Raw genomic sequence first — 22,594 nt, forward strand, 5'->3', positions numbered from 1 at the left:
TGCTTGGAGTCTTCAAAATCAAGACTGTATGCCTTTCACCAAACCACTGCACTCAATACAGGGGTAACAGGATGAAACGTAATAGCCTGTGATATGCAGGTGGTCAGACCAGATGATCTAGTGGCGTGTTCCGGCCCTGAACATGCCAAGCTCCACTCCATGTCATGAGGCATTCGCCATCCTATCGAGGGCAGCAGCTGACAATGGCTTCACTTTTCAGCAGTTCGCAGCATTGTGCTCGCAAAGCATCCCCGTCTTGGCCTTTTCACACTCGTATTAGTTTCAGCCAAATCATTCACCGGTCCAGAAGACATTGCCTGTGACTTGAAACGAACACATCAGGCCAGCATCTGAGTCACAATAAGCAAGGCCATTGTGCTGAAGTGACGACCATGCCCAATAAGCAATGTGAGCATCTGGTTTCTCCAACTTCTGTGATGGAGTTGGCACCAGAAGCCCTTTTTCTAGAGCTTTAGATGACAGTAAAGCCTTGATTCTAGTCAGGCTTTTGACAGTCCCACATGACACTCTCATAAGCAAACTACCAAAGCGGCGTCTAGATGAAATGACCAGAAGGTAGGTACACTACTGGCTGAACTCAGTTACCAATGGTTCACTGTCAAACTGCAAGGGCGTATCTAGTGTGGTCTTGAGGTCCACTCCAGCCCTAGGAAGTACCACGCTGTACCCTCTTTATCCACTCTCAGCCCTAGTGGTCGGATTTCCAGATGCAGCCCCTGTGTATCCTGATCTAGGATAAATGATGGCTGTAAATTTCTTGCCCTCAAACTGCAAGGAATATTCTGTGATCTTCAGGCTCTTCCTTTCTCTTTGAAAGGAAGGGTAGATACCTAGACTGCCCTATATCAGTCCTCTGATCATTTGATTTGTTACATTCTTTAAATCTTGTATGGATGATGGTTCTTGCTCCTGTCAGCAGCTACAACTTATTCACAAGAGACAAAATTGCCCCAGCTGACAGACCCACAACATCCTCCTTCCATGTGTATCACAATTAGACTTGCTTTGCTGTGGACCCCACCTGTAGGATCAAAGCTTTCCGTAGCCAGCAGTCCCATTAGAGAAAGTTTCCCAGTTGAGGCTGTGAAGGAGAACCCCACCCCCAAGCTATACTTTTTAGGTGACAAATCTGAGAAACTGTCCCAGAGTGAGGTGTCAGTACAGAAAGACTTGGAACAAACTGATCAATTAAACAGCGGTAAGTCACCAGGACCAGGTGGTATCCCCCAGGAGCTCTGAAGGAACTCAAACATAAAATTGCAAAACTACTAACAATGGTATGTAACCTATCGCTTAAATCAACCTCGGTACCAGATGACTGGAGGACAGCCAACGTAACAACTTTTAAAAATGGTTCCAGAGGTGATCCTGGCAATTACATGCCGAGGAACCAAACTTCAATACCAGGCAATTAGGTTGAAAATATAGTAAAAAACAGAATTAGACACACAGATGAACACAATTTGTTGGGGAAGAGTCAACACAGGTTCGGTAAAGGGAAATCATGCCACACCAATCTACTAGAATTCTTTGAGGGCATCAAACATGTGGACAAGAGAGATCCAGTGGTTATAGTGAACTTGGACTTTCAGAAAGCCTTTGACAAGGTCTCTCACCAAAGTATGCAATCATGAGATATGAGGTAAGGTCCTCTCCTGGATCAGTAACTGGTTAAAACAGTGGTACCCAACCTTTTCCATGGGGCGGGTGCCGGACAACGAGCCACAGAGGACTATGGCTGGTGGACAAGCATCTGCCGAGAAGCGGTAATATCAAAAGCGTCGCTGCCGAAAATCAGCACACTTTCAGTGGCGACGCCTCTTGATGACGCCGCTTTTCGGCGGTATTTTGGCGAATGCTTGTCCACCGGCCAGTACGCGGGCGCACGCAGATGCCCCGGCAGGCGCCATAGCGCCCGCGGGCACCGCATTGGGGACCCCGGGTTAAAAAATAGGAAACAACAGGAATAAGTGGTCAGTTTTCACAATGGAGAGAGGAAAATAGTGGTGTTCCCCAAGGATCTGTACTGAGACCAGTGCTGTTCATAAATTATCTGGAAAAAGGGGTGAACAGTGAAGTGGCAAAGCTTTCAGACAATACAGAACAACATAGTTAATTCCAAAGCTGACTGGGAAGAGTTAAAACTGGGTGACTGGGCAACAAAAAGCAGATGAAACTCCATATTGATAAATGCAAAATAACGCACGCTGGAAAACCAACCAAACTCTACATACACAATGATGGGATCTACATTAGCTGTTACCACTCAAAAAAGATCTTGTAGTTATTGTCGCTAGTTCTCTGAAAACATCCGCTAAATGTGCAGCGATAGTCAAAGCTAAATGTTAGGAACCATTGGGAAAGGGATAGATAGCAAGTCAGAAAATATCATAATGCCACTATATCAATCTATGGCACCCCCCCACTTTGAATGCTGCCTGCAGTTTTGAGATGGGGCGACCAGAAAAGATATATTAGAATTGGAAAAAGGTGCCGAGAAAGCCAACAAAAATGCTTAGGGGTATGGAATAGCTTCCATATGAGCAGAGATTAAGAAAACTGGGACTGTTCATCTGGGAAGAGAGAATACTAAGGGGGGATATGATAGAGGTCTATAAAATCATGACTGGTGTGGGGAAAGTGAAGAGGGAAGTGTTATTTATCCCTTCACATAACACAAGAACTAGGGGTCACCCAAAGAAATAAATAGGCAGCAGATTTAAATTCAACAAAAAGTATTTCTTCACCCAATGCACAGTCAACCTGTGGAACTCATTGCCAGGGGATGTTGAGAAGGCCAAAAGTATAACTGGGTTCAAAAAAAGAGTCGGATGTATCCTCCATGAATTCATCTAACAATGGCTATTAGCAAAGAGTCAGGGACGCAATACCCAGGTATCCTGCAACCCCTGTCTGGCAGAAGCTGGGACTGGACAACAGGGGATGGATCACTCGATAATGACCCTATTCTGTTCACTCCCTCTGAAGCATCTGGCTCTGGCCACTGTTGGAAGACTAGCCCAGTAGCCTGATGGACCATTGGTCTGACCCAGTATGGTTGTTTTTTATTTACCCTTCCACTTCTCACCCAGGTTAAGGGTTTATGCCTTTGTCTGTGCTTTAGATGTATTTCCATCTAGTGGCTTCCCCCTGAGCTCTGCTCTCCTACAGGTGTTTTGAGTCATTCAAGTGCATAAAAAAACCTAGCTGGCATTTCCCTTATCATCTCCACCACACTGAATCCAATTTTAAGCAGAAGTAAGAGGTAACTTACCGGCTGGTAGTTGATGGCTGGATTCATGCTTGGAGTTGTAGTGCGGATGAGGCCAGGTTTAGGAGGAACGCGCTGCCCTTGTAACTGGGCGGGGTTCGGAGCAATCACACGCTGTGACATAAGCATATGGGGAAGGGTCGTGTTTGTGGCAGACCTAATGACACTGTGACCCTGTCCGGGGGGGAAGAAAAAAAAAAGGACATCAGGCAAACTGGGATTTTTAACAGAATATGTAAAATATAAATGGGTGTAAACATTAACTCAAACTAACGTCTCTCTCAATCATCAATTAATCCAACTTTCCCTTTAATCGCTTTGTGTATTTTACATAACCTGGTTTGATTTTGACTGGAGCAAGGTCTGCTATACAATTAAAGCACTAGCCTCTCAGGTAGAGAGACTGGGATTTCAGCTGCAACAAGAACAGGAGATTAAGGATCTCATCTCAGTTGCTACTTCCCCAGAATCAAGCAATGCTCTCTGGAAACTGGATCTGCATTATCTAGCTCTGGTGGACGGTCTCAGAAGTTTCACATCCCAGAAACGTAAGTTTCCTATGAAACCAAGTGTTCAGTCTGTCTTCATCTACCTGCCTCTGCAATTAATTGACTGAGCTGGTCTAATCCATGTGCAAAGCTGCAAGTTGAAGGAAAAAAAGTAGGTAGTTTGCCAGCTACGTGGAGGCTACTATATTCAGGTTTCAGAGTCAACTCCACAATGGTTAAAACAGTTATAGCAAACAGGATTTCTCTGACTAGTGCTGAAGGATTTTTGTCTGTGACGTCATTACAGTAAAATAATAGAATTAATAGTCCAATAGAATCTAATAGTCCAATAGAATTTTTTGTGGGGTGGGGGGGAGGAAGAGTTCAGAAAAAATACCCTAGTCCATCGACCCAGGCTACCAAAACCACCCTTGGTGTGGGGTGAACCATGGCAGAAGGTCAGCAACTAGCTTCCCAGGTGAGTTCATGTGCAAGGTTCAGAGTTCTCTACAGTTCTGGGAGCCATGGCAAGGTTCAGACAGGAGGAGGGATGTGTATTAAAGGGATGGATTCCTCATTTTAAAAAAGAGGTAGATTTAAAAATCGGAGTGCCTCATCCCTAGCAAGGCTACTGTTCCACAACCTTCTCATTTCACAAATAAGAAAAACCTCCACAAAACGTGCAAACAATGTGCTTCCTCTTTCCTTAAAGCCCATTTCCTTTACCAGCCTGATCCCGCTGTGAAGTCACAATAGGCTTGACCCCAGAATCGTTACCATAGCAGGGAAACAAATGCCATAACACAAGGGGATGGCTAACAGGAGGAGAAACTTATCAGTGAGATTTAGACTGAAACCTCAGTGATAGCAGGCGAGAAAGCTACAGGCAGTAAAAACAGCTGAACCTCTAATCCAGGCACCCCGTGACACATAATGTGGACTCTCTCGCCACCTCACAGCCATGATTTGATGGAGCGTTGCTGTGAGGTTACATTCCTGAGACTTCCCTCTATACTATGGAATATATTGTAAACACAGCTGAGTGTAAGGGAAAACACTGATTGTCCAATAAATAGATGAGGCACATTGTAATGTACTAGCCTTGCTGTTTCCACTGCACACAGTCACTTAGTCTGAGAATGGGCCATGTCAGCCAGGGCAAACTAGCAAGCTTCTACTGTAGATGGATTGGACAGAGTTAACTCAACTGAATGTTGTGCAGATTCCCCCAGGGAAGGGGGCACCAGCCCACAGCAGACGTGGGAGGGTGGCAAGGGGTAATTCAGGAGGCTGATCTGCAAGCGTTTTTAGATTTTATAGTTACTGTAGAACTCTGTTGGAGGCATGTTTTGTAGCAGATGTTTTGATCTGGCTACCAGGGGCCTGTCTAGATTTTTAAGCAGTGTTCATCACTACATATTGCTCTGCTTCACAAAAAAAGGAGTGGCTGTGTAATCTGTGCCGGAGAGTGCACATGACAGCCAAAGCAGAGGGGGTTAATCTGAAGTTATCTGCTAGTGAAGAGAGACACATTTCTGGTGGGAGTTCTTCAAGATGGCAGGAGAGCACTGGGCCCTACAGCAGAGCCGGGTGAAATGCCAAGAAAAAAATCCATATCGCTTGTCAGTGTAAACATCCTGCTCCACACACGCACACGCAGAGTCCTTGTTCTAGTGAGCTCATACTGTTGGCTTTTCGTTTATCTCCATAACACTAAACAGTGTGTGACATCTAGGATTAGCATTTTTCCAGTAAGCATACATGAAGGTATCTTTGTTAAACAGCATCCAGCTCGGTCTATATTTACCTTCTTTGGGAAACAGCTATTCCAGAGTGATGTTTTGTTTGTGTTTTCCTTTACCCACTTTCCCCAGGCACACTGCATTGTCTCAGCACTTAGTTCCACTGAGAGCAGCCATCCTTGCTGCTAAACACACGCTGGTGGATTTCTTTCAGTAACCCTGCAACTCATATCTGAGTCACTTGCCGCTCAGTATGTGATACCAAGCGGTGACCAAACACAGCCTGTCTCAGTACCATCATCATCATCCACATCTTGCACTGTGCTAGCCCTTTCATCCCACAGGACCCCAAAACAATTTGTGCTATTAAACCACGTACCACTTTATGGAAAAGCATCCAGCTTTGAAACGGGAGGTTAACAGCTGGAATAACCCATTCGTAGCACTGCAACACTAGAGAGGGGAAAATCTGCCAGGGACACAGGGTACACTAGAAATCTTAATTATGCAGAACAGAAAAATTATCTTCCAGAGCCTTTTTCAATAAACTGTCCCATACAGAACACAAGATAGACTAGATGGCAGTGTCTATCTGGTCTGACAGTGGTCACTGCATCTGCATTTTGTGATCACACACAAAGAACAAAGGTAGTTCTATTCACGGGGCTCAGAAGTGCCATTTATTTATTGGAAAAGCCATCTCATTTGCAATACGTTTAGAAATTATTTGCAAAGAAGAATTTTTGAGGAAGCATTGTGGTGAACCCGATTTTAATACTGCACATAGAAAGTCTCTGATGTCACTGACAGCAGTGTGTCGTCTCAATGATGCTTACCTGTAATGTTCTCAAATTCTGAGGCTCAACCCCCTGGGCTCCAGGCCTGGAGGGAAGCTTGGACAGTCCCTGCTGTCCCACATGGGCAGGAGATGGCTGAACAATAGATGCAGCATTCTGCACAACTGGAGTCTAGATTGAGAGAGAAAACACTGGCATCACTGTGGAGCACTTATGAGAGGAAATGCACAAATGGACTGATCCTGGATCAAGCCCGAGTATGATCAATCAGATGCTAACGCTTGAGTGCTACCTAGATTTATCTTTTGCTGTTCTCAAGGACAATGAGCTGGTTTCGTCACAAGAAACAGATATTGCCCAGGCTCTGGAACAGGCACCTACAGGGAAGCCCGTGTGAAATAAGGGGTTAACTCTAACGCGAGTATCATCCCAAGAGACCTATTTGGCCTTAAGATGTACCACCAAATGGGCTCCTACAAGCCTGACTGAACACACAATTCCATGCACCCACCCATCTCCCAGAACTTCACCTTCTGTACAACATTCTCCTTTTGCAGTTGACTTTGCCTCAGCTTCTTCAGCAACACCAGCCTGGCCTCTTCCAGTCGCAGCTCATCCCGGAGTTGTTTGATAAGCTGCTGGCGCTCCTCTATGCCTTTACCCTGCAGAGACAGAGAATCACTCAGGACTTACATGGTTACTCTTTGGTAGCAAGAGATCGTTAGCGACCTGGCCCTCAAACAGTAATTTTGTGCTGTATTAAATCTGAACCAAGGAGGATTCTTGGGGTGCACTAGAGCATTATCAACAATGTCACTGTACTGCCCGCTATTCCCCTGCAGCTCCCAACCCTCCAAGAGCTTGTGCCCCCCTTCCCAGGGGTAGGGCTCTTTACTGCACCATACTCCAGTTTCTCAGTGAGCAGACTGGATGCTCCTTACCTTAAACATTTCAAGATTTGCTGCCTTAAGTCTTTCTTCCATTCGAGAGCTGGAACGTGGACTTGATGCCTCATTATCGGAAAGGACAATTATATCTGGTGAGGGGGTCAATCGACCCCTGTCCTGGTCACTGCACAACAGAGGGAAATAAGACAGTTGAACTGCAATGCTGTTCCAAAAACAGAGACATTTAGAAATCCGTGACCAGTATAACCCCCTCACGCCAAACGGAACCATTCGAGTTTTACACTTCTCCTTATAGCCGCACACGTGAAGCAGCATAAACTGTTGGCTTCCAAAAGGAAAAAGACGACTTTCTGCTCACAAACATTCACACTGAAGATAAAAAGATTCACTCCAAATGCTTTCTTCACTAGCAGGTTTCTCTAGGGACAAGGTTAACACACTAGCCCATGTCTGAGACAGACTTGTACATGTTGTTAATAAGGAACTAAATATTAACCAAACAGGGAAATGACAAGCGATTAGGTGCTGAGGCCCTGGATACGAATTAAGGGGGCATAGGCAAGCACAACTCCAGACATCGTTGCCTGCTGTTATGCAGACATACTGAAAAAGTCACTGCTACTCACGTGATGCTTGAGATGATAAAGGGGAGAGAGCTCAAAATTTAAGAGACATGTAAATACCCCAAACCTATATTCGTACACATCTGTTTGAAAAAGGCCACAAGGGAAAAGCTACACAGAAATATTCTGCCCAGTCAACAGACCCAATAACAGAAAGGAAGAGCAGCTACAGAAGCCTGTCGCTAGGAAATCAATGCTATAATCCTGTGGTAACCGAGAAGTTACATTCATTGTGACATCATTTGGAATAAGGTGGTTACAATAAAACCCCTTCAGTGTCACCGATTTAATGTAATGGAGCTTGGGGAGGCTTGCAAAAACTAGCGAAGAGGGTCAAGATGCTAACTAGTGAAAGCTTGCCTGGGGGAAGATCCTCTAGCACTGAGTGGCAGACTGACAACTCTCAGGACTTTAGTTTGAATCCACTGCTATGACTGAGGTGGGGATGCAGATTAGCTGAAATTTAGCTGGTGAAACCCAGAAAACGGCATTAGGTTAAACCAAAATTAATTCCTAGGCCTGACTGCTCTGTAGCCTTTGATTTCAGACAGGACATTAGGCTCAAAGGGGCCGTTACACACAGATTAAAAGACAAATGCTTTAGAAGTCAGATCAGAACATTGATTCAGCCTCAGATTCCCAGGTGTCACTGGCAACTCCATGCAGCTAAGAGGCACCTTGACAGCATTAGAATGGGGCACTCTCAACCTCTGACTGCACAACTAGCTCTGCACAACTGGCTGCAGCTGTTTGCACAGGCTCTGCTGTCAGATGGTGGTTTTGGCCTATGCAGCTCCCTGCTGCCATCACCTTCTGACCACCAGCGAGACTGGGAAAGCTTTGTTGTCCATCACCATTTGTTATGCATCTTCCACACTACTGGATTTTTATCCCCCACAGCACAAGCACAACGTCCAGTCAGGGGATCGTAAGATGTGGTACTCGTCTTAGATGAGAGAATCTCTGCTGGTGTATAACCACGGGAGAGTAAAATGGCAAAAGGGCAAAGGTCAGGAGGGAACGAGGGGTGTGTGTGTGTGTGTCAGACAATAGGGCGGAAGAGAGCATGAAAAGAAAAATATGCACCAGAGATTGTCGTCAGAGGCAAGTGGTACAATCCCCAGAAGAGAGCGATTCAGGCATCCAGGAAAGAGGAGGGGAACACAGCTATCTCCTGACTGTGTAAAAGAATTGGGGCATAACCCTCAAAGCTTTTATCCCCAAATTACTGAAATGGACTGACTTAAGGTCAGTCCTGCTTTCCCTTTGAGCCATTGCGGAGATGCTGCAAGAGTCGCATTCTAGTCTCACTTCTGCACAACTTGGCAATTCCTGCCAACCTAAGTAAGGAGGCCAGCATTTGCTACAGTGCAGGCTGTGTCTCAGTGTGATCGGTTACCAAAAGACAAGCTCATCACTCGCTGTGACCGAGATAAAAGACAATTGCCAAGTACCATGGAGATGGGCTCTTGCATCCACTGCCGTCCTACTGATCAGAAATCCAGTGTGTTAAATTACAAACTAAAGTTTTGATTGACAGCTCATGGATGGCTGTACATCTAGAGAAACGCTCCAACTGCCTGCTCCCTACAAATCAAAACCAGAGCCATATAAGCAATTTGCTGATATTGCGAGCACTGGGACATTACTATGTAAGATCTTAAGGACTCTAAAATCATTATGGCAATCAATACCCTCTTTGTGGGTCATTACATGCTTACAGCCTCATATGAGTACGACACTGTACAACATACAGGATGCTCAAAAGAACAAAATCCCTATCCCAGTATAATGAGACAATGTGACAATCACAGGACCAGAATCCTGGAGCTCTTGATCAGAATCCCAACACTCTCTTTATGGCCTTACAAAGATATTTCTTTGCCTCAGTTCCCCCATCTGGAACAGAGGGCGTGGAAGACAGTAAGCACGATGTCAAGGCCAAGTATTACCAGCTTGAGTAGTTACAGTACAAACTGGTACCACAGGCAGACGCAGGACTCTGGGGTCACTGCAGCTTGAAGGCTTCACAGAACAAGAGGCAGGATGCCTTTGTGACGATTTGGCTCCATGTTACTATGCACTCAGCCACATCCCTTAGTTAATAATGAGTCTTTCAATGTTCAAAATCTTGCATACTGTGCACACACTGCATGGAGATCTGGTCTGGCTTGCTGCAGCAATCTGCTGTGCCTTATGTTTTGAGCAGCACCCTCAGGCCTACTGCAGCTGGCCTATTTGTGACTCATCTATTGGTGGGATCTCTGGGGTGCACCTTGGAGCTAGGATTCCTTGTTTGTGACAACTCAACTGACAATTTCAACTTGCCTTATTAGTTTGGCTTATTACCGTCTGCCTTATTAGCACAATTAGTGAATCGGGCCCAGCACCTCCTAGAGGCATATGGTGGCTGCGATCTCTTCCAGACAGATGACTCTAGACCCAGGGTTTCACATTTAGCCAACTGAGGTAGCTGCTCTTTGACACATCTGAAGTAGTCTCCGAGGCAGGAGTTATGGGTAACACATCTCTCTGTTTGTGTGGACTGGAACTTTGCTGCAAAGTGCCACCAGCTTCCAAACACACCTATTGCCACATTATTGGGCTTGCCTCCACACAGAGCTACTGAAGCACCTGGCATCGGCCACTGTCAGAAGACAGGATACTGGGCTAGATGGACCTTTGGGCTGACCCAGTCTGGCCGTTCTTGGCTCCAAGTGTGGATGCTTTTATTCTGGTATAAGAGTGCCTTGTTCCATTTAAGCATAATCTACTTTGAAATGGGAGATGTGAGGAAAGCAACTATCTCCATGCCTTTCAGCCAGCACCTGGACCAAAAGGTCTCTCTCAGCACCAGGCTCCCCGTGTTTGTTGCTGTCTGGTGCTTCCTTCTCTTGGTGTTTCTCCTGCTTTTTTATAAACACACTCTGTGAAAGTAGATTAAACTAAAGCAGAACAAGGCATACTCATTCTGGAATGAGAACGTCCACACACAAAGTTCATTTGGATTAAGGTAGGGTGTAAATTTAATTTAAATAAGCCCTTAGCTGATCTATTTGTGATTGGGAGGCTTTTTTGCATATATGGGATGTCTGAGGCTAAAAATAAGAGGCATCTCAACTCTATTATTAAGTACCTACCAATAGCCAATATCTAAGCTAGTTCTCACTTTTCAGTGTGGCCTGTTCCTGGCTCTTGACCATCAGGGCTGATCTACACACAGAGTTGCACCACTTTACCTAAAACCAGTTTAAAGTCTTTTGATGCAAGTCTGTGAGAATGCTCTTATTTTGGAATGAAGGGGCTTAAGTCAGTAACAGATATCCCCACGCAGACTTTGTACCATTATAAACCGATTTTAATTCACACCTTTTGTTATTTCAGTGAGAGTTCATAGCTAGACTAGCCCTCAGACATCTCAGGTGGTCTGTGTTCAGGTGCAGAATGAACCTCTGTTAAAAGGAGTGCTCAAAACATCCGTTTGTCACAACAGACTGCTGCTTTCCTCATCGTTCCTGTAGTCTTTTCTTGGTAACTATAGTTGCTTTGCTTGCTCCAGGAGGGTTTAAACTCTTCATACCTTTGGCCTCCGCTTTCCACACAGGCACACTCCAACTGATTAAAAAGCAACATATTTTGGCTCCTTTGAGATTTTCCTAAATTCAGATGACTGATATAATTTCTTGCAATTATTTTGGACAAGCGTTCAGATGTGGCTGGTGCATTTTATTTACATTCCATTGACAAAAATCAGTGTCAAAGCCAGAACCGGTAAATATGTCAGGACTGTTTTATTTACTTTTGTCAAGGCAAGAGCAGAATTGTAACAAAGCCACTGGAAGAGAAGCAGCATTGGGCACGCAAGAGACAGGCAGAGGTGGAGGTGGAGGAAGCAGGCCTTCCCAAGCCAGACCTTGGTCTTTCCAACAGGACAGGGAAATGGAATAGCAGACATATTTCTATTACTACAGAGTGTTTTTTCCTAAGTTATGCTTGAAATTTTTGGAATATTTTCTCCCCTCTTCTTTAGGGCTGGTTCTGTTTGATTCATCAGTGTTTACTTTTGAAGCCAGTGTCTTTCTTTATGGTTATCTTCCACGCCAACCTCTTCTGGGAACACACATCATTGGTAGAAACTTCTTAAAGAGACAATGCCATCCCCACATAGTGTGTGGTTATGTCTGGTTTGGTTCAATTCTAGCACTTGGCCAACTAATCTCAAATTCAACTTCCTCTCCCCTCCCCACCATGACAACTGAAAACTCAAAACGGGGACTGCGAAGGAGAGAACAATCCCCTAACCATCCCAGGCCTCCACTCTGTCACGGACTGACCCACTGGTCCTTGCATGAGGAAGAGACAGGAATACACAAGTTAATAGCCCATGATAATGCATCATATAGAGCTGCTATTATTCCCAGTACACTGTGCATCTATATTGAGCTTTAACACTAATCTTGTCACCATGGTAAGGTGGCTAAATGTTATCCATGTGCCACAAACTAAATGAGTTGTCCATGGCTGCAGGGCAAATCAGTCACAGAGCTGAGATGGGAACTCCCCATTCCTGGGTCCCTGTCCATTGGGCAATGCAGTCTCTCCCCCAAATGATCAACAATATGAACCTTGAGGACCTGATGAGCTAATGGCAACTTCACAGACCAGAGGGGCTGTGGAACTAGCTTGTGCCACAGATCAGGCCAAGCCCAGGGTCTGCAAGGCTCGCTCCTTAGATCAGACAATTCTCCAAAGAATTAGTGGGATTGCGACGACACTCCTGAAGCAGAACCTCCAAGTAAGAGTTTAAGCAACGGGAGACCTCTGGCTCCATCAAAAGTGTTTCTTGTACATGAAAAATATTTCTGTAACAATGAAGGATGTAAAATATTAAACCGTTAACTGGTATTAGTCTTACTGTTAAGCCACCCTAACAGTTAACCCCATGTGTGGGTCTCAAATTGGTTCTCCTGCCCCAGGCCAGCCAATCCCAGTCCCGGCTGGCTCTGGAGGCTTCGCAGGAGGGGCGTTTAGGCCATGGGGGCGGGTAGGGACTGCGGGCCCCGTCGGGAGGTAAATGTAGTCCCCAGCCTCCCCTTGTGCCAGCGGAAGGGGTTTGGCTGCAGAGGTGGACAGCCCGCTGGTCCATGGTGCTGAGGTGGCCTGGAGTGTCTGCAGAGGCCTCACCAGGACAAACTAGGTACCTGGGGCCCTTCTCCCTTTAACCAGTTAAACAATCCAACTTAAAAAGAGACTCGTTTAAACTATTAACACGATATTTACATCCCTAATAATGATTACCAAGACTTTACACTGATGGATACAATGTTTCCACTTGTGCCCAAATGCATTTCTTTGTGATAAAGGAAACAAAATCAACAGCAGAGGCAACTAAATCGCTGGAAAACACACGGTGGATTATTGCTAGCCAAAATGAAATAATCCAGGCAAATGTACATTAGAAAGACTCTCCCTCCTGCTACTGGTGTCTCAGGCCTACTCACCACCCATAACTTGTTGCAAGTCAGAATTTGACAGATAAGCGAGTGTCTAAAAGCATTAATTTGTGTAGAACACAATACATTAGCATCACCCACATACTGTAACAGCAAGGAGGGGACCCGGAACACATGTAAAACCTCCCACCCCTGCACACCAGCTATTTCGAAGAACCAAGGAGTCCTCCTTAAATCTGGAGATTACTTTTCAGCCAAAAAACTCACTAATACAAAAATACTTGGAAAACAGTAACTAAGACAGACGGTTAGGGTTTTGCTGAATCACAATCCAGTTGCTTTTAACTCGGACTGAGAAGAACAAAGCACTGGCCAGAAAGCATCCCATCACCAAATAAGGCGTCTTTATTGTTAAAAGAACCATTAGGAGGAATTTTTCCTGCCCGCTGTTATATGCAAAACAGTTCCATTAAAGAAGCCACTCTGCTAGTCCATGAGCAAAGAACTATTCTGCCAACCAGGAGATTCAAATCTGGCTAGCCCATAAGGACATGGAGAAAGCTGCTAGCATAACAGGTTGCAGTTCTTGAAGTGGAAGGAATTTGGCTTTTAGGAGCACCGCCTCATTCAAAGAAGTTTCATTCCAAGTCACTAACAACCGGTTTCTGGATGCAAACCAAGGCCCTTCTGCGCACCATACCAATTTATTTTATTTTTAAACTACAAGACATCTACACCCAGCAGTAGATTTGTTAGACCAGCAGCAGCAATCTGCACAAGGACCAAAATGAGTTCAGAGTTAAGGGTCAGAGAAAACAAAGAACACTCTTTAAGTGGACTATCAGGTTAAAACTTCAAACCCACTCCCCCCGAAGGTCTGAGCACTGTACTCTTTAAAATAAGAATCTCCTATTCAGTTTCTTGGCCACTCTTGTCACAGTGAGTTAACTGAGCATCCAAACCATAACAGAAAATCAGACCCATTAACACTTCCCCCCTATAGCCCCCCCAAGAAATAAAGGGGATATTTGCTGTATGGTGCTACTGCCTCTCCTAGTTCACAAGCTCACTCACATGTGACTATACTATCTCAAACTTCCTTAATATTCACCACCAGCCCACCCTCAGGGGATGCCTGAAGAGAATTCGACAACTGGAGCCCAGCTGCAGCAAACCAAGTAGGCAGGCACTGCGCATGTGCACAGGAGGCGAGTACATGCTGCAAGAGGCACCAAATCCTCCTCCTGAAAATGGACGCAACTCACCAGCCACTGATCGACCGCATGTGAAAAGACTAAGGGCTTGTCTACACTACCCGTCGGATTGGCAGGCAGCGATCAATCCAGTGGGAGTCGACTTATCCCATCGACTCTGGTACTCCACCAGAACGAGAAGTGCAAGCGGAGTCGACGGAAGAGCGTCAGCTGTCAACTTACCGCGGTGTCTTCACTGCGGTAAATAGATCTAAGTAATAGCTACGCTATTCACATAGCTGAAGTTATGCATCTTAGATCGACCCCACACGGTAGTGTAGACAAGCCCTTAGAATCTGCTAAGAAAACAATTACCTTCTTACTCCTGGAGTCACCAGTTTCTCCACGGTTAGGGTCAAGATTGATTATCTGCGCACTTATACTATATTTCACTTTCAGCTAAATAGAGGATTTTAGTTGTCACTTTTGTAGGAGCTAATAAAAAAGACTAAATGGAGTGGGATTGTTTTTTAAATACACAGACAGGCATCTACCCAGCCACCACATTACTGCTGTAGTTTATATACGATACACAAATTTATTGGTAAAGGAACAAAATCCACTTGCATGTTGAAGGGAGGTGGTTTGGACAGCAAAAATAATGGGTAGGCTTCTTGTCAGTGGGAGAACACTGTCCATGTTCCCAGAGAACCTCTGCTGGGAAGCACAGCAACTGTTCCTCCTAGCTGAGCCTGCCAGAGACATTTCACAAGCAGACATTCAGATGCCATGGAAGATCCCCAGGCAGCCCCACTAAATGCTGCTCTAATTCCCATGACTGTGGACTTCCTATCTGGCTGAACAGAAGGTCAACAAGAGTCTGTGCTGAGATGTAACTGACAAACTCCAGTTGTTCAGTGGCCTACCTTCTCCTTGCGCTCATGTCCACTGGCTCATCATTAATGTTCTCCTTGCCCGGCCGCCCTGCAGTCCTGCCATCTGCATGGGGCCTCAGGCTCCCATTCAGCTTCTCTTCATAGACTTTAACACCGTCCTGCTTCACTGGGAGCTCGTGGGGCACCTCGAGGCCAGAAAGATCCTTCCTCTTCAGCAGCGCCAGCATCTTCAGGCGCTCCATGGCCTCGTGCCCTTCCATTTTCAACCTCTTTGCCAGGACATCCTCCCGGTCGTCCGCTTGGTCCAAGCTCCTTTTTAAGAGGTTCAGGCGCAGTGCATCTTCAGTCATTCTGTCCATCCTAGGGAGAGAGATTGGCATAAAAGCAGAGTCAGTATCAGGGCAACGGGGAGAAAGCAGCCAATTAAGAGTCTCACGTGTGGAGTTAGGAGACTGTTGCGCTCGGACCACAGAGGCTCTTTGCAGTCTGATAACCTGGGAACGCCCAAGCTCTGGTGCAATCGCTAGCATTCTTCCCCTTGCCTTATTGTGTCCTTCCTCCCCCGAACTCTAGTGCCAACCACTCTACGGGGCACTGGTGCCCCACTGACATGGCACACAGATGGCCGGCCTCCTGCTCAGCTGGGCAAATTAACCCATAGACACAGCTCAGGGTGCTTCTGTTCCCAGCTTCACCAACCATGACTCGATTTTCCCTAAGTGCTATGGGCTGGAATGCACCCAACAGAACACAGGGGGTGGGGGAGAGCTCCAGCACAATGGGGCTGCAAGGGGACAAGGCTGAGATCTGAACCAGCAGGATAATACATGAAAACCATTCAGACAGATTACAGGGGAGGTTCAACCACTTCCTCCAAGAGATACTTGGGCTTGGCTGTCCTAAGAAGCCTGTTTTCTTTGCAAAAATAATATGTTTGGTAACAAAGAAGCCAGAACCCTTGTCTACACTAGAGAACTGCCCCATGGCAACCTGACTTGCTGGAATTGCATGCACACAGGGCGCCCGGTCCAGGGTGCACAGCGTACCCCCTGCCAGTATTGCATGGTCCACCGCCAGACTGCTGCACCTCTCCCAAAGCCCAGCAGGTCCCTGGAGCAGGTGCATACTGTCTATGGGCTATGTTTGTTTACACCTATTCACAGAGGTGTCAAATGGTTCCAACCCATGGGGGGGGGGTCTGTGCACAGGTCATGAGGGGCAGGGATTGAGGTGCATCCTGCTATGCTCCCACAATCAATAGGCCATGGCAGATACACAGAATAGCAGCCTTGTGCCAAGCCCATGAAAGACTAGCTCTAAGCATGGAGGCCCAAGGCTCTATTATCAGCACCATTATGTTCAGAAGTTGGACCATTTTCATTTGTGCATACAAAAGTTTTAATAAGGTTAGTGTTCCATCCCATTCTCATTTTATAGATGCACTAAGGGTTTCTCTCTTACGCTTTCCCTTCAAAAGCCAACTGGGAGAGGGGTCTGGGTCAGCAGGGTGGTTGTCCCTCTTGGCTCCTCCATGCAGGTCACTGAGTTCCACCACACTCCCTCGTAATGTACTGGGGTCGCTTAAGCTGTTCTTGTTGCCCAGAGGTAGGGTGGAGAACAGCAGGACGTCAGGCGTTTGCACTGGAGCACCATGGGAAGGTGGTGTGCTGGATGAGGGTGGGGCCTTTAGGCTTTGAAAAAAGACTCTCAAACCAAGCAAAAAGTATTTCAAGTTATCAGGTCAGAGACAGGGGAGCAAGTGTTTTCTCTTTAAAGAATAAAGTCTTCTGTAAAGTGTCATTTTTCTGCAGTCAGCTGCTTTCGTTAAGTTACCCTGTTAGTCTGTAAACAATGTGTGTAGAGCATATGTCGGTGTAAGTTATGTCATTCAGGGGGGTGAATAAGCCACTCCCTGGATCGACGCAAATTACACCGACCTAAGCTCCGGTGTGTAGAACATTATGTTGGCAGGACAGCTTCTCCCACCAACATAGCACTTACAGTGACAACGCTGCATCTTATCAAAAAAGGTTAATACAAGACCATTTCCACCCACACCCTTCAACTTCTTCTGCTCCAGACACGGTCATGCACTCGAGGTGCAAAACCCCACGCAGTGAAATCAGAGTGGATAATTATTTAAATCAATGTATTAAAATTTTAAATTACAGGTTTACTTTTCAAAACGTAACCTATTAAAGTTTAAAAAGGGCAACCTGTATTAAGGCCTAAACCTGCTATAATCTATTAAAATAATTTAAATTAAAACACAAAGATATTAAGCAATACATGCAAGATGCAAAGTTTCAAAAGAAATTCAACCCACTGATCTGGTGGAAGTCAGTGGCTAAGCACCTGGAACCACAGTTTTCTGAAGTGCTAAAGCAGCTTTTGGCAGCAGTAGCTTCTTCTGCAGGTGCAGAGAGAATGATTTTCTTCTGCTATGTACACACCACAGCATATGTCGGTGTAAGTTATGTCATTCAGGGGGGTGAATAAGCGACTCCCTGGATTGACGCAAATTACACCGACCTAAGCTCCGGTGCGTAGAGCATTATGTTGGCAGGACAGCTTCTCCCACCAACATAGCTACCGCCATTTGTGGGGGCTGGAATAAAAAGTCAATGGGAGAGCTCTCTCCTGTCGGCTTAGAGCATCTGCACTAGCAGTGCTAGAGCAGCGCAGCTGCATCCTCGATGCACAACTGTAAGCTCTATAGTGGAGCCACAGCCTCCGTTTCAGTTTATTCTCCTAGTTCAGTTCAATGACCATTTCATTCAAAGTTAAGAAAACAATGGAAGTTGAAAAAGCTTGTTTTTCCTCTTTCAATCTACAGTAGAAACTAGGTGTGAGAAGTTGAGATCCATTAGTTCCATTATCTTGAAGGACATGGTTACCAGAAACAATCATTAACTACAGATAATACTTCTTTTTAAAATGAAGCAGTTAGTTTTAAATGCAGCATGTTTTGATAAGAAAAAAGTTTATCAAAAAGTTCAAGCATGCAACACTTCAGGTAGTTTTATTTACTAAAAAAATAAAATACTGTTTTTGTGCATTTAAGAAATGCATCATTCACCAATTTCTTAATTTTTATGTTAGAATCTGAATAATGTAAGTTAAGCTATATAATTGCTTAAATAAATGTATTTAGATATACTGTATCCTCATGTTAGCAAAAAGTAGCACCAAAGTTAATGTACAGGCTGTACTTAGCTGCAAACATGTTTTAATGGTTACCACCTAATGAGAACCAACCTTTCTTCAGGAAAAGAACTACGATTTAAATCAAAGTTTCCTGTTTGATTCAAATCAAAGTGGTTTAAACCCCTGATTTTAATCATGATTTAAAATCAGCCATATCCCCTGGTGCAAACAGGAACAAAACATGAAATTGGCTGTAATCTGTTATCCCTTAGGCCTGACAAAAAGCTCACTACACAAGCCAACAAAACTCCTTTTGGAAAGGAGGTCAGTCTCCTATGGTCACTCAGAGAAAGGTTAGTTCTTCTAACAGGATCTTCACCATTCAAAAAGTGGTTTGGAAGAAATTCAAGTTACAGAGGAGAATCTACTTAAACTAACAAAATATATTAAAATGTTCATGCATCCTCAAAATACCTCCTGTGTTTAAGTCAAAAAGTCATGATGGCACAACGAAGATGCTGGCAGTCTATTTCAATGCCCTTTCTACATGAACACTTGAGTAGCAGCATGTAGGACAACACAGCAGAATAAGCCCAACTAAGCACAAACTATCAAGGGGTTTAGCAAAATGTCACAACACAACAATAAGAGTCAGTGGAAGGTGTGTCCCTGAATTTATACTTCTCCTCTGTACCTAAGTGCACGTTTGTGACTAAAGAACCTGCGATTTGAAGCTCCTTGGCATTTGCCAGTTATGATCCAAATGATTTAAATGCAATCTATAATGCAGCACCAAGGCAGCTGGGTAGGAACTCCAGACTAAATGTTAACTAATCTCTACCAACAGAAAACAACCCGGAAAGCTGATGGAAAAACTCTATAGAAATCTTCACTGGCCTTGTCTACTCTACCACAGAATACTGCTCACCTGTCTGGTCACACAGCTCGACATGTCACTTCTGGACTTCCCACCACCATGCAGATCACTACAGGCACAGTAAAAACACCACAATTGTGGCTTTCTGTACCGACACATCCACACACACCAAATCTGCTGCAACATGAGAATCCTTTGAGTCCCATCGGATTTGAGGGAACAACGATCTTCCAATACATGAAGCCCTAAATAACATACCAAGATTCTGACTGAAATCTAGAAAACTCTTGTTCCTTTGCAGTGCAAGAGCTCGAAGACTCAGGGTTCTTCCCCAATCATCAAGATGAAAGGTCGCTAATGTCCCAAACAAACACCTCATTAAGGACCCAACTAAAGAATCCTGTGGCTTCTCAGTCCCATGGAAACTACCATCCACTTTGAACTGCATCTGTGTATCACAGGGCAGATGCACCTAGCTCCTCCATAAATGGGGACAGACAATGCTATTTGTGACTGGAGAAACGAACTTCAAACTATAGAACATTTGGTCAAGTACTGTCGTAAAATGATTGTATCTTGATATGCTCCACCCAATTTGGGTCACCTGACACTAGTTGGATTGCCAGCCTAGACTTTGACATCAAACAGTGCTGTTTTTAAGCCATAGAAAAGAACTAATCTCTTTCCCGTTTTCCCTTTTTAAAAATCAGACTAGTTTTTGTACTCTATGAGCCCTGAAACATGGCCAATATGCACCAAGCTCATATACATGAACTCCACACCTTGAAAGGGGGAAAGGGGTAGGACTGTTTGTGATTTTAAAGTAACTCACTCATGGGCTGAAGTCTTGAAAGCTAAATTTCTGCCAGGAATAAGTTGTTTTGACTCCTTTATACATCCCTCAATTACATGCCTTTAAAGTAAAACCCAATACAAGCTGAACTAGACTAGAGCATCAACACAATGCTGTGATTTGAGTGCAGAGGTATATCTCTATCCCGATATAATGCGATCCTCGGGAGCCAAAAAATCTCACCGCCTTATAGGCGAGACCGCGTTATATTGGGTTCGGTCCGGCATGCCATGCCGGACTGGACCAGCTTCCCTGGCAGTGATTTAAAGGGCCCGGGGCTCCCTGCAGCAGCTGGAGCCTCTGGCCCTTTAAATCACCGCCCGAGCCCCGCTGCCAGAGCCCCAGCAGGTATTTAAAGGGCCCGGTGCTCCAGCTGCTGTGGGGAGCCCCGGTCCCTTTAAAATCACCACCGGAGCTCCGGCAGCAGGACTCAGGTGGGGATTTAAAGGGCCCAGGGTGCCACACAAATTCGGATATAATGTGATTAAACAGCAGGGCTCGGGTGGTGCTTTAAAGGGCCCAGGGCTCCCCGCTGCTTTACCACGTTGTTATATCGGGTTGTGTTCTATCGGGATAGAGGTGTATCAGCTATGCCATAGCAGTAGTGTTCTGTTAAAGCGGTACAACCACTTTACACAGCAAGGGAAATGTGGAAATTTGCACTGCAATATAAAAAGTCCAGCCAGCCAGCTAAGGCAAGTTCTCTTACTAAAGGTGACCACCAACTAGAAGTCTCCCCAGTCTGTAACTGGGCTTCGCTGCCAGAGCATTAATGTATACGGTAACCAAATACAGAAAGGCAAGCACAGACAAGCAAAGAACGGGCTTTGGGAGAGGTGTGAAAGGCAGGTTTAACTTGGGGTCACTTCAGAGAAAGAAAATAATTCTTTAAGTCTAGGTGAGTCACATGACACCACATGCAGACACAAAAACTCATCGCACCCCGAGTACCAGCACCGCTCCAGCTGCTTGGAGAATGCACAGCTGCAGTTAAGGCTGCACGAGAGGACTTCAGCACAACTTTCCTAGTTTTAATGCTCTTGGGAGGCTGACTAAGAGGGCTATATACCTGGCAAAGGCTGGCACAGGGTACAATGGGTATGAAGAAAATTTCCTCCTAACTTCCTTCACACTCAGTATCACTGAATGGCAGTCCTCACTATTTGCTTCAGAATGTCTGAAGTTCCACACCAAACCTCACTGGGTACAGCACATCCCGGCCAGGAGGAAAGGCATAGTGCAGATTCTCTTTCTGAAGAGAAGGCCATTATCTTGCATATTAAATGTGCTCCAGTTTGATATATAAACAAGAAGCACCACTGTGTTAAAAAACAACCTCCCCCACCCCCCCCAGGAAAAAACAGATGCCACCTTAAGTGATAAGCAATCTAATGCAATTTCACTGAATTATATCTTGGTACTCAAAAGCCTTGCACTGCTTCATGCACAAAGATCTTTCATGTCGCATGACCTGGCACTAAGACAAATGCAGCTATAATATTTGCTGGCAAGCAGAAAAATAAAACAATACCAGAGTGCATAAAGGAGATTTAGGCCTCCTGAAGATACAATGGTCTTGTCCTGGACTGCAGAAGGGCAACAAGCCCATCATTCACACTGGCAAATTTTCACTCTGTTCCAGTATTTTTCCATGGTAGCTGCTTTTTTTTTTCTTTTCTTTTTTTCAGGAAGGGATGCAATAATCTTTGTCTGCACCTGAAGTATCTCCATTTTCCAGTGATTTTATGAGCGTGACACAGAATAACGCTGTTGTATTTACCAACAACCAAGACCTACCTATTCTAGGATTGCACTTTCTGAAGTGTAAAAGCCTTTTAAACAAAAAATAAAAGAAAGGTTATTTGTTAAAGCTGCCAGACTTTAATTTAAACTCACCAGCTATGTTTCTTTGGCATCTTAGAGGCCCCTGTCAGTTCAGTCTACTGGATTGGAGAAAGTAAGTAACCTCTTCCTACTAGTAACTGTTCTTCCAGAATTGCATTCACACTGGACCAGATTCAGCATCTCTAGGGCTGAGCTGCAAAACTGTTCAGAAAAGCTGTGTCCACTGAGAGAGCGGTAGCACTCTTGTGCTAGGTATCACATCATACCAGGAGCATTTTGTTGGCTCCATGTACATAAGGGTGTGCACCCCCACCCACTTCCTAGGTGCCCTTTTCTCCCTCTTCACTTATCTTGTCAATCTTATCCGCAAATACGAACTCAACTACCATCTCTATGCTGATGGTTCTACCTCTCTACTCCAGACCTGTCTGTCTGAACAGAAATCTTAGCCTGTCTCTGACACCTCCTCATGGATGTCTG

At 45.1% G+C, this 22,594-nt stretch overlaps 1 protein-coding gene and 1 long non-coding RNA gene across 6 annotated transcripts in view; one reads left to right on the forward strand and one right to left on the reverse strand.

Moving 5' to 3' along the window:
- GATAD2B (GATA zinc finger domain containing 2B) overlaps positions 1-22,594 on the reverse strand; it is a 54,777-nt gene that overhangs the window by 14,847 nt on the left and 17,336 nt on the right. For 4 of the 5 annotated variants that reach the window (XM_044990936.1, XM_044990938.1, XM_044990934.1 and 1 more), the window contains 5 exons: positions 15,423-15,752; positions 7,261-7,390; positions 6,850-6,981; positions 6,359-6,490; positions 3,296-3,466 (listed from right to left, as the gene is read on the reverse strand). In XM_044990936.1, coding sequence (XP_044846871.1) covers positions 3,296-3,466; positions 6,359-6,490; positions 6,850-6,981; positions 7,261-7,390; positions 15,423-15,751 — 894 coding nt within the window. In that variant the 5' untranslated portion in view covers position 15,752. Of the gene's footprint in view, positions 1-3,295; positions 3,467-6,358; positions 6,491-6,849; positions 6,982-7,260; positions 7,391-7,910; positions 8,048-15,422; positions 15,753-22,594 lie in introns of those variants that run through there. The other variant, XM_044990939.1, reaches the window with a different exon arrangement.
- On the forward strand, positions 384-20,467 carry LOC123351541. The gene is made up of 3 exons (XR_006574035.1): positions 384-576; positions 3,760-3,840; positions 19,387-20,467. It is a non-coding gene; the product is annotated as an uncharacterized LOC123351541 (long non-coding RNA).

Source organism: Mauremys mutica, chromosome 17 (genome assembly GCF_020497125.1).
Source record: "Mauremys mutica isolate MM-2020 ecotype Southern chromosome 17, ASM2049712v1, whole genome shotgun sequence".
Lineage (NCBI taxonomy): Eukaryota > Metazoa > Chordata > Testudines > Geoemydidae > Mauremys > Mauremys mutica.